Here is a 12,136-nt window from a genome sequence, read left to right on the forward strand (position 1 = left end):
CAATGGCTCAATCTCAGCTTATCACAACCTCTGTCCACCTCCTGGGTTCAAGCAATTCTCCTGCCTCAGCCTTCTGAGTAGCTGGGATTACAGGCATCCACCACCATGCCTGACTAATTTTTTGTATTTTGAGTAGAGACGGGATTTCACCATGTTTGCCAGGCTGGTCTTCAACTCCTGACCTCATGATCTGCCCGCCTTGGCTTCCCAAAGTGCTGGGATTATAAGCGTGATCCACCACGCCCAGCCCTCAGAATTTTATACTATAGTTCCTTTTTTTTCTTTCTTTCTTTTTCTTTTTTTTCTTTTTTTTTTTTTTTTTTTTTTTGAGACAGTCTCGCTCTGTCACCTAGGCTGGAGTGCAATGGCATGATCTCGGCTCACTTCAACCTCCGCCTCCCGGGTTCAGTGATTCTCCTGCCTCAGCCTCCAGAGTAGCTGGGATTACAGGCACGTGCCACCACACCCGGCTAATTTTTGTATTTTTAGTAGAGATGGGGTTTCACCATGTTGGTCAGGCCGGTGTCAAACTCCTGACCTCATGATCTGCCCACCTCAACCTCCCAAAGTACTTGGATTACAGGTGTGAGCCACCACACCTGGCCAATATACGATAGTTCTTTGCCTCCTTTCAATAGTTGTCCTTTACCATTGGCTCTGATTCAGTCTTCTTTTCTTTTCTTTTCTTTTCTTTCTTTTTTTTTTTTTTTTTTTTTTTTAGGATTGCAGAGCAGTTGCTGGGGTGATTGACCTAGGCACAGTGGAGATATTTCCCATCTTCAAAGCCATGCAAAAGGGCCTCCTTGACCAAGACACAGGCCGTGTACTCCTGGAGTCTCAGGTTATCATGTCTGGCCTCATTGCCCCTGAGACCAGTGAAAACCTCTCTCTGGAGGAGGGCCTAGCCAGAAACCTCATTAATCCCCAGATGTACCAGCAGCTCCGGGAGCTACAGGATGCCCTGTCCTTAATAAGCAGGCTTACTGAGAGTCAAGGCCCTCTTTCTGTGGTGGAAGCAATTGAAAAGAGAATAATTAGTGAGAGAATTGGACTGAAAATCTTAGAAGCTCACCTGGCAACTGGAGGTTTCAGTCTTTCCCCTAGTGAAAACTGTGTTAACCTGGAAGAAGCTTTTCATCAAGGCCTCATTTCTGCATGGCTTCATTCAGTATTAGAGTCTCATCTTAGAACATCCAAGAATTTGATAGACCCTAACACAGCTGAGAAAATTGGTTTGCTGGATCTGATGCAGCGATGTATTATCCACCAGGAATCAGGATTCAAATTGCTGCCTGTCAAACAATTGGCAGGGGGGATGGTCAGCTTGAAATCAGGCCGGAAGGTTAGCATTTTCCGTGCAGTTCAGGAAGGGCTAATAGATAGGCAGGTCACTGTCCGGTTACTGGAAGCTCAACTTTTTGCTGGTGGCATAGTAGATCCAAGAACAGGACATAGACTTACAGTGGAAGAGGCTGTAAGATATAATTTGATTGACCAAGATATGGCCTGTGCTACCCTCATAAGGCAGCTTCAGACAGGAGGCATCATAGACACTGTCACTGGGCAAAGGCTAACAATAGATGAAGCAGTGAGCAATGATCTAGTAGCTGCCAAGATTGCCCTTGTGATTCTGGAGTCTCTCTGGTCATTCATGGGGTTGCTGTGGCCTGAATCTGGGGAGATCCTCCCAATTACAGATGCCCTAGAACAAGGTATAGTGTCTACTGAACTAGCACGTAAAATCCTTAGTAACCGACAGCATATTAAGGCTCTATTTCTACCAGCAACCACCGAGATTTTGTCCTGGAAGAAAGCAATAGAAAGTGGTATACTGGACAGAGATCTTGCCAATAACTTAAAATTGATTTGTATACCTGATGTGATGCCCAACATGCAACTGGCAGACTCTGCAGAACGAAATATTAATCCTGGAACAGCAGTTCTACCATGCGACAAGAGCCAGTCTAAGGGCATAGCAAGCCAGAGTGAGAGTCTGTTGTTCCAGCTGATGACTCACAGCTATATTAATGTGCAAAATGGACAGAGGCTGCTTCTGTTAGATGAAGAGCTGATGGAGACATTAACATACAGAGTTGAGTATCAAACAAGTCTTCCAAAAGTGGTAAAAGTGGTTGAAATTGGACATCAAAGGCAAAACACTCCTGAGGGATTGCGAGAATCAGCTAATGTGAAAATCTCAGGAACTTTCAGCGATGGGTGGACTGTGAGGCTGCCTGAGTTCCAGTTTTCTTCTCAGAACAAAGAATACCCCAGTCAGGAAGATTGCACTACAGAAGAAGGCAAAAAGACCACTGTAGAAGCAGAAGGTTCTTCTTTAGAGAACCTTGAGCAGGATCTGTTTGTAGGAGAACAAAGGGAGAAAAATACAAATGTTGACATTTTGAAAGTAATAAATAAAGACAAATTAGAGGTACAAAGGCAGTTGATAGGTACCAAAAGGGAAGACCAAACAGCAGTATCTATCAGAGAAAATGTCAGCAGGGGACCCCTCCTGACCGTACCTCCTGAGGAGGCAGAAGGTGTGCTTTTGGTGGTTGACAAAGATCTTTTTTCTGTTGAAACACCAAAGAAAGAACATCAACATCAACCTCTCAGAAATACTTCCTTTATGTATCAGAATGAACAAGCACACACTCTTGAGACTGAATATATTCATGATGAAACTGGAGGATCTCACATTAAACCCCAAAGCAAAAAGCCACAAGTTCAGGTAAAGAAAACTCTAGGTATAAAATTAGAACTAAAGCCTGAAACTGATGTGAGTGTTCACCCTCTGGACAAAAAGAAAATGTTAAAGAAAACATTTTTGGCTAGGGATGACCATAAACAAAGTCAAGAAGCACAAAACATTGCAGGTGGTAGTGTAATGATGTTGGAAAAGACCGATGAGGAAGATAATGGCAGGGAAACTTCCCTGTCATGCAGTCATCCATCAGAATTGCTTGAAGAAGCTACCTTGAATGTATTATCTGCACAGTTACTAGATGGTGGTATTTTTCATGAACAGACAGGTCGGAAGCTCTTACTAAATGAAGCAATAGCCCAAGGCATTGTGCCAAGCCACACTGCTGTGAAGCTTATGGAGAAGCTGAACATGTTTCATGGGTTCTTTGACTCTCAGACCTGTGAGTCTCTGACAACTGAAGAAGTCATTGATGAAGGTCTGATGGATGAGAAATTATTACATAATGTCCTCATGGCAGACAAAGCTATAAGCGGTGTCTTAGACCCTCGTACCCACACACTATGCTCTGTAAAGGATGCAGTTACACTTGGACTTCTTGACAAAGAAACAGCCACCAGAATTTTAGAGAGGCAGGTGGTGACTGGTGGAATTATTGATCTGAAACGAGGCAAAAAAGTTTCAGTAACTTTGGCCTCAACTCTTGGCTTGGTGGACATTGCTGACCAGCCAGAGCTTATAAATCTAGAGAAAGCTTCCAAAGGTAGAGATTCTGAAAAAACAGTTAGGGAGAGATTAATTAGTTTACAAATGGAAACAACAGGACTTATAGACCCTGTTAGTAAAGCCCCCTTAACAGTTGTGCAGTCCATCGACAGAGGTCTTTTGGAGAGAGAGGAGGCCATTCGTTTGTTGTCTAAGCAGGTGTTAGATGGAGGTATCATTCACCCTATATCTGGGATGAGACTTTCTGTTGATAATGCCTTCAGACATGGCTTAATTGGTGAAGATTTAGCCAAGAATCTTAAAAAAGTTGAGAACTTAAAAATCCATCAGTTTTTTAATCCTGAAACAAAGGAAACTGTTTCCCTCCCTAAAGCCATAGAATTAGATCTTATTACTCCAGACTTGAAAAGTGAAATCCAGGAGGTTCAGGCTTTTACTGGAAACTTTGTGGATCTCATTTCTGGTCAGAGGCTGACCTTGGCAGAAGCTAAAAAAGAAGGACTGTTAGCTCATGAAGTAGTATTGTCTCCAGGAATGATGCATGGCATCGTAGATCCCGAGAACTGCAGAGTTGTCCCCTACTCAGAATTAGTCAAGAAATGTAAGATTGATATTGAATCTGGACAGAGATACCTCGAAATAATTCCCTTCTCAGACATTAAAGATGGGGTGAGCAACAAAGTACTTACACTGTCTGAAGCAATTCAACTTGGAAAAGTAGACTTTGCATCTACACTGAAGGTTCTGGAAGCCCAGGCAAATACTGGTGGAATCATAGATGCTGCTACCGGAAAAAGACTGACATTGGCATCAGCTTTGGAAGAGAAAGTGGTGGATGAAAACATGGTCAGAATTATTGCATCGCATCAGGTGTTAAATGGAGGAATTGTCGACATATTTAGTGATCAGAGAGTGACTTTAGAGGAAGCTATTGAGAAAAGATTCATCAGCTCTGAACTGGCAAATATGATACAAAAAGATACCTTAGAGTTCAGTGATCACAGGGCTCAGATTGAAAAGCAAGAGGGGATTGAAGTGTGTGCATTACAGAATGAATTCCTAAGAAAGGATCTGTTAATTGCTTGTAATCGGACTGCTGAAATGAGTTGTAATAAAGGAGAAGAGAGTGAGAGATTACTTCAAATTGAAAATCATTCTGCACAAGAAAAGGTTAAAGTGAGAGTTTCTGATGGGGAGCAGGCAAAAAAGAGCAGGGAAATTTCCTTACAGGAATTTGGGTGCAAACATCAACATAAGCCAAGAATGTCTCCAGATGTTAAAGAATTTATCAGTATCATAAATCCTTATAATCTTGAAGGAAAATCCTTGGGCCAAGTGTCACTGACACACCCTTACTCCGAAGTTGGTGATTTTAAACTCAAAGAAGTGTCTAGAAATAACATGGGAAAGGATACAAATGAAGAGCAGGAAAAAGCAGTGACACAAATAGAAATTATCTCTCATATGAAGCAGTCTACCTCATGCCTAGATTCTAAAGAAATAAGAGAAAATCAAGGGGAAGTGATTTTGGAAGTCGAAGAATCATATTGTGAAACATCAGGCAAATTGCTGAATGAGCAGGTTTTGCAGCAACCAGTGAATACCAGGGTGAAAAATAAGAGAGAGAAGAGGGAAGTGATTGTAGAAGAAAGTATCAAAATACGCAAATCAGTAGTTCTTTCTGAAGAAAAGTTGTATAAGGAAACTGCCATTAGAGATGAGCATGACTCCCATATAAAGAGTCAACCTAGGGAAATGACCTCAAGTGAAAAACAGAAAGAAACTGATAGAGAAATGGGATTTTCTGTTGCTTTCAGCACTGAAGACTCTTCTTCGCAGGTGGCACCTAAAGGAATTTCTGGAAAACATCAAGATGCTGTAACACTCTTCAGCTCTAAACAGGCCAGTGAAGGGAAAATAAACAATTTAAGTGCCTGCTTGACTTTAAAACCAGAAGAAAACTTATCTGAAGAAATTGCTTGTGGGGCCCAGAGTGAACCATTCTCTTCTGTGACCCCAAGACTTGAAGGATTATACTACCAGGAATCAGATGGAAAAGCCCAAGTAACAGATGCATCCCAAATTTCCAAAACAGACAAGTCTTTCCAAGGAACTACCAGACAGGAGACCACCTATCATCAAGATTCCTGTGCTACATCTAAGACTAAGGAAACCAAACATCTAATTTCCCCATCTAATGAATGTAAAGAAAAGTCATACCAAGAAGTGTCTTTTGACTCAGTAAGAGGTCTTAAATTGGAAGAAATTACAGTTTCTAGACCAGATTCAAAAGAAGTCAGTTATCTTGAATTCTCAGACAGAAAAGGCCTTCATTATCAGGGCAGCAAAAGTAATGATAAACTTTGTGGAACTCTCAAATCTGAAACAGCAACACAGGAAGTAACTGCAGAGAAATTTCTAGAAAGGGCAAACCCTAAAGTTACAGGTCCAAAAGTAGGATCCGTTGAGGACATAGGGACTCAGAGAGGTTCCAGAGTCTTGGGATCCTTTCTTCCAGAGAAACTATTCAAAGATGGGTCTCAAAAAGAGAATGCAGGGCAACAGAATGCCATCATTAGTCCTACTGTTCCAGAGACCAGTGAAGAAAAGGCAGTATCCCTAACAGTATGCTGTACAGTGAAGACAGAAAAGACACCACAGGAAAAGCTTAGAGAAAGCCCTGACAGTGAACAAACTCCCTTCATAACTGCACCTGGAGAAAAGGGAAATGGAGATGTAAACCCAGAGTCCTTCAGAGCAACTCAAGTAAGTGGTGTGCTTTTCTTATTATTTTTTTTTTTTAAGGTATAAGTAGTTTAATGCTAAAATTCTTAACTGGGTACAGAGTTTACATATATAAAATGGTATGCCCGTATACATTTTAAGGCACTAGATAATTCTCTAAGATATAACTTAATTTATCATAATCTATTTGTAACACAGTTGTTGGAAAATTAGGCTTTGGCTCTGAGTGTTTTTCTGAAATCTTCAAGGGTTTTAAAATAGAAATGAGCTAATAGAAATACTAGGATGGGCCGGGTGCGGTGGCTCAAGCCTGTAATCCCAGCACTTTGGGAGGCTGAGGCAGGTGGATCACAAGGTCAAGAGATCGAGACCATCCTAATCAACAAGGTGAAACCCTGTCTCTACTAAAAATACAAAAAAATTAGCTGGGCATGGTGGTGCGTGCCTGTAATCCCAGCTACTCAGGAGGCCAAGGCAGGAGAATTGCCTGAACCCAGGAGGCGGAGGTTGCGGTGAGCCGAGATCGCGCCATTGCACTCCAGCCTGGGTAACAAGAGCGAAACTCTGTCTCAAAAAAAAAAAAAAAAAAAAAAGAAATACTAGGATGATGCAACCTGAAATCAGAATAGCTTTTGGAAATTTTGGTAAGATGATGCTTGTAGATTGATAATTCTGGGCTTTTCTGCTCTCTGAGGAAATTAGTAAAATCACCTTTGTCTATTGATTTGAAATGACTTAAACAAAATGTTTTATTTTATCCCACTTTATGTGCAGTAAAAATTGCTTCTATTTGTCTAACAAAAACCCTGCCTGCTTCTAAAGCTGACTTACAGGAGAATGCCAGAACTGAGTCAGCTTTCTTTTTGGCTCCACAGAATGTATTTACCCGGCAACTCTGTTTAGAACATGATGAGAAGCTAGTATCCTATCTGTCTCTGTTACGGGACATTGAAATGAGGACGAAACAGATTCAACCTTTGGAGCTAAACCTGGCAGAACTACAGGATCTGCTATGTCAGGCCAAGGTAGGTTTCCAGAGACTTCCACTATAGACACCAGCTTTAAGGTAGCTGCCTCCATCTTCCTTGAAGATTTCAAGGTTTACTAGGACCTACTGATACTCTCTTCTAGAGTAAACAGTCTCAGACCCTTGTCAGATAATTGTGGGATGGGCTACATTTCGATAGACTGGATAAGATTTATAAAGGATAGACTTGAACAGACCTTAGATTTGGCTATGAATCTGTTATCTGCATGGTTTTGGATTGAATTAAGTAAGTTCAAAGGCAGTGTGATTGGTTAGGAAACTATTGCAGTAATTCAAGCAAGAAATGTTGAAGGCTTAAAATAGTAAGTTTTATATATATATGTAAGCTAATCTCTCTTACTTCCTAAAACTATGCTAAGACATCAGGAAAAAGTTGTTTTTTTTTTTTTTTTTTTTTTTTTAATGCATAAATTCACAAAGGAAAGACAGCAAGAGAGAAGACAGCAGTAAATTTTAAAAGTTAGAAAGCAGATGGATGAGGAGGTAACTACCTTAGCAAGCCAGAGTAAACCAGATCCTCAACTTACAGTGGAGGAAGCTAGGGAACAACCTGATTTACACTACAGAACTCCCCAAAGCCTCAAAGATTGGGAGCACCAGAATGCAGAGATGGAAAGTGATATGCAAGTGGGATTATAAGTGGTTTAAAGTCTATTTAAGAAGCAATTAGACCTTTAGATTTTCAATTTACTTCACATAGTCTGGCAACTGCTTGTGCCATGCTCTAACGGAAGACTGAATGTTCATCCTCTGAGGAAAGTAATTCAGAGTGTCTCTTGATTAGGGACAGCAGCCATTTATTGAAGGTAAATATTCCAGACAGAAATCAGTAGGCTTAACTGGCAGTTCACATACTGAATCTTGAGTTGTATCCTTTATCCTGCTATGGTTTGACCAGCCCAAGGGGAAAGACCTAATAGTACTGATGTAAGTGGTTTCCCAACTGTATGGCCCAACTCCGTCACCCTTAGTGAAAACTACAGCGAGCAGAGCAGAGTTTATAGTCAGCTTTTTAGGGCATTACTTTCCACATGAGCATCCAGAAAGCTTTTGATACAGAAGGAGAGGCTAAAACAAAAGAAAAAGAAACTTGAACAAAATAGAGACTATTTAGGAAGAAAAACATCCTTAGGTCCAGTCACAGTGGCTCATGCCTGTAATCCCAGCACTTTGGTAGGCCAAGGCAAGAGGATTGGTTGAGCCCAGGAGTTTGAGACCATCCTGGGCAATAGTTAGAAATTAGCCAAGCCTGGTGGTGTATACCATAGTCCTAGCCACTCAGGAAGCTGAGGCAGGAGGATTGCCTGAGCCCAGGAGTTTGAGATTGCATTGCACTATGAATTCATCACTACATTCCAATCTGGGAGATGGAGTGAGACCCTGTCTTAAAAAAAAAAAAAAAGAAAGAAAGAAAATGTATTCAAAAGCACCACCCATTTAAAGGACAAAAAAAATACATTGAAAAAGTCTAACTGGAGATCTCTGAAGACCTGGAAACACTCATCTCAGAGAAACCAAATGAGGAAGAGTCGGCTCTAGTACCTGCTGCAGGGAGATCGAGTACAATGAGGACTAAAGGGGAGATTCCGCTCCTAAAAGTTATTGGTGACTTTGAACAGTTTCAGTGGAGTGGTGGGATATAAACTAACTTGAAGCTGGAATAAATGAGAGATTGGAAAGTGGAAACAAGGGGCAATGTAGATCATTCTTTCCAGAAGCCTTACTTTATGTAGAGGCAAGGAATGAGGTGAGACACTATCCGAAGGAGATGGACTGAAAGGAATGTTTTGAATGGATTTTGGACTGAGAATAAAGAGCCAATTAAAAAGGAGAACTTGAAGTTAGAAGAGGGAGGAAGTGGTAACTGTGATGGAACCAGTCCCTTAAAAACATAGAAAAGACAGCCTTGAGAGGGAGGAAGAGTGGCTGATTCACTGAAATTGGAGGTTAAGAGTTATCATAGGATTGGAGTCATAATGAAGACAAATTGTGGTGGTTTACTGATTCTCTTAATATCCAGTGTGTGACCTTGAGTAGGGTGGCTGAACGGGGGCTGAGGATGATGGCCCAAAGAACTATATCAAGTTCTTCCACAGCTTATTTCTGGCTTATCTGTTGAGGACCAGAATATTACAGACTAGATGAGTGGGAAGGCTGGTTGGGGATAGCCTTGTGTCCTTTGGTTCCATGCCCGTGGAATTTAGAGTGGAAGAGTCATCCTTTGGGTTGATTTATTTTGTAGCACATTAATTCTGCACAGCTGCTCCTTGGGGAAAGTCATAGTGACACTTTAGAGAGGCAGCAAGTTACAGTGGAGGGAGCATGCTGCACTGAGTCAGAAAACCTGAATTCAAGTCCTGGCTGTACTGCTTACCAGCTGGGTGACCTTGGACAAAAACTGTTCACATTTTTTTTTTTAAGCAATGAGGGATCTCTTCTGTAAATCCAGAACAATAACATCTACCTTGCCTCATGAATTAGTGATTGTGAGAACCAAGTAAACTAATGAACGTACATAAAAACACTTTCTAAGCTCTAAAGTGTGTGTAAACATGGGGTGAGAGAGAAATGTGTTCACAGCTGATTCCCAGATGGATTTCTAGTCTTGCTTTTATAGTTAACTCCACTTTATTCCCTCAGCTATTAGACAGAGAGTTAAAGGATCTGACCACCTTGGTCAATCAGGAATTGGAGTGTGTGAATCAGATTATTGTCAGCCGGCCTCAAGAAGTCCCTGCTCAACTGTTGAAGGCTCTAGAGAAAGATGCCAAGAATCTTCAAAAGTCTCTCAGCTCTGTGAGTGACACTTGGAATTCCAGGCTACTTCACTTCCAGAATGCTATGGAAGTAGAAAAGGTAGCATTTTGTTTTTATTCATAAAGGCTGACAAAGTCTCGGTGGGTGGGAGATTTTTATAATGTGATTTGTCATTTACTTCTTAGACTAAAGTGTTAAACCAGCACACACAGCTAGAAGACAGAATTCAAGATCTGAAAGCCTGGATTGGCAATACCAACCTTATTCTGAACAGCAAGAGATCCAGTGAAACAGATGTTGACAGCCTGAACCACTGTCTCCAACAGTATGAGGTAAACTTTCTACCCATTCTCAAGCATGTTTTCTTTGTCCTTTGAGTTGTATCAAATTTTATTTTCCTGCTAGGCAAACCATTATCCATATTTATCTTTTTTTTTGAGATAGAGTCTCGCTCTGTCACCCAGGCTGGAGTGCTGTGGCGCTATCCTGGCTCACTGCAACCTCTGCCTCCCAGATTTAAGAGATTCTCCTGCCTCAGCCTTCCGAATAGCTGGAAGTACAAGCACCCACCACCATGCTTAGCTCATTTTTGTATTTTTAGTAGAGATGGGCCACCATGTTGGCCAAACTGGTCTTGAACTCCTGACCTCAGGTGATCTGCCCGCCTTAGCATCCCAATGTGCTGGGATTATAGGCATGAGCCATCACACCCATCCATTTTTATCTTTCTTAGAAAGTCTGACTTTCTACTTTATAAATAAAGTCAGCTATGTTTAGGTTTTTAAATTATCATATCCCTGGCCAGGGGTGGTGGCTCACACCTGTAATACCAGCAGTTTTGGTAGGCTGTGGTAGGTGGATCACCTGAGGTTAGGAGTAAGAAACCAGCCTGGCCAACATGGTGAAACTCATTCTCTACTAAAAATACAAAAAAATTAGCCGGGTGGGGTGGTGGGTGCCTGTAATCCTTGAGAGGCTGAGGCAGGGGAATTACTCGAACCCCAGAAGCAGAGGTTTCAGTGAGCTGAGACCGTGTCATTGTATTCCAGCCTAGGCAACAAGAACAAAATTCTGTCTCAAAAAAAATTATCATATCCCTGGAGTTTCAGTGATTATAATTATTTCTCCTTTCAGGTATTCTCTGAGATATCATCTACAGAATGACCTATTATTATCAATCTCATCTTCTCTTTATAAATGAGCATGTAGAATCTGTCCTTTGTTTCTCTTTTGACCAAGATATAATCCTGCATGCATGCACACACATACCAGTTTCAGGAGATTTTTGTTGTTTCAGGGATACATGTGCAGGTTTGTCTTATAGGTAAACTGCATGTCATGGGGATTTGATGTACAGATAATTTTATCACCTGAGTAATAAGCATAGTACCCAATAGTTATTTTTTCTGATCCTGTCTCTCTTCCCATCCCCCACCCTCAGGTAGGCCCCATTTTCTGTTTTTCCCCTCCTAGTATCCATGTGTTCTTGCTTAGCTTCCATTTATAAGTGAGAACATGCCATATTTGGCTTGCTGTTCCTGTGTTAGTTTGCTTAGGATAATGGTCTCCAGCTCCATCTATGTTGCTTTCAAGGATATGATCTCATTCTTATGGCTGGATGTATTCCATAAAATGTAGTGTCCCCATTTTCTTTACCCAGTCAATCACTGATGGGCAATTAGGTTGATTCCATGTCTTTGCTATTGTGAATAGCGCTGTACTGAACATACACATACATGTCTTTTTTTTTTTTTTTTTTTTTTTTTTGAGACGGCGTTTCACTCTTGTTACCCAGGCTGGAGTGCAATGGCGCAATCTCGGCTCACCGCAACCTCCGCCTCCTGGGTTCAGGCAATTCTCCTGCCTCAGCCTCCTCAGTAGCTAGGATTACAGGCACGAGCCACCATGCCCAGCTAATTTTTTGTATTTTTAGTAGAGACGGGGTTTCACCATGTTGACCAGGATGGTCTCGATCTCTCGACCTCGTGATCCACCCGCCTCGGCCTCCCAAAGTGCTGGGATTACAGGCTTGAGCCACCGCGCCCGGCCATACATGTCTTTATGACAGTGATTTCTGTTCCTTTGGGCATATACCCAATAATGGGATTGCTAGGTCAAATGGTAATTTTAAGTTCTTGTGGAATCGCTGCAGTGCT

The 12,136-nt window shown here is 41.5% G+C and overlaps 1 protein-coding gene across 23 annotated transcripts in view; it reads left to right on the forward strand.

Moving 5' to 3' along the window:
* LOC101042315 (microtubule actin crosslinking factor 1) overlaps positions 1–12,136 on the forward strand; it is a 393,287-nt gene that overhangs the window by 232,929 nt on the left and 148,222 nt on the right. For 17 of the 23 annotated variants that reach the window (XM_074380572.1, XM_074380574.1, XM_074380570.1 and 14 more), the window contains 4 exons: positions 722–6,196; positions 7,051–7,200; positions 9,864–10,079; positions 10,166–10,312. The exons of the other annotated variants lie outside the window; for them this stretch is intronic. In XM_074380572.1, the coding sequence (XP_074236673.1) occupies positions 722–6,196; positions 7,051–7,200; positions 9,864–10,079; positions 10,166–10,312 (5,988 nt within the window). The remainder of the gene's footprint in view (positions 1–721; positions 6,197–7,050; positions 7,201–9,863; positions 10,080–10,165; positions 10,313–12,136) is intronic. 23 annotated transcript variants of the gene reach the window in all.

The sequence above is a fragment of the Saimiri boliviensis genome, chromosome 11 (genome assembly GCF_048565385.1).
Source record: "Saimiri boliviensis isolate mSaiBol1 chromosome 11, mSaiBol1.pri, whole genome shotgun sequence".
NCBI lineage: Eukaryota > Metazoa > Chordata > Mammalia > Primates > Cebidae > Saimiri > Saimiri boliviensis.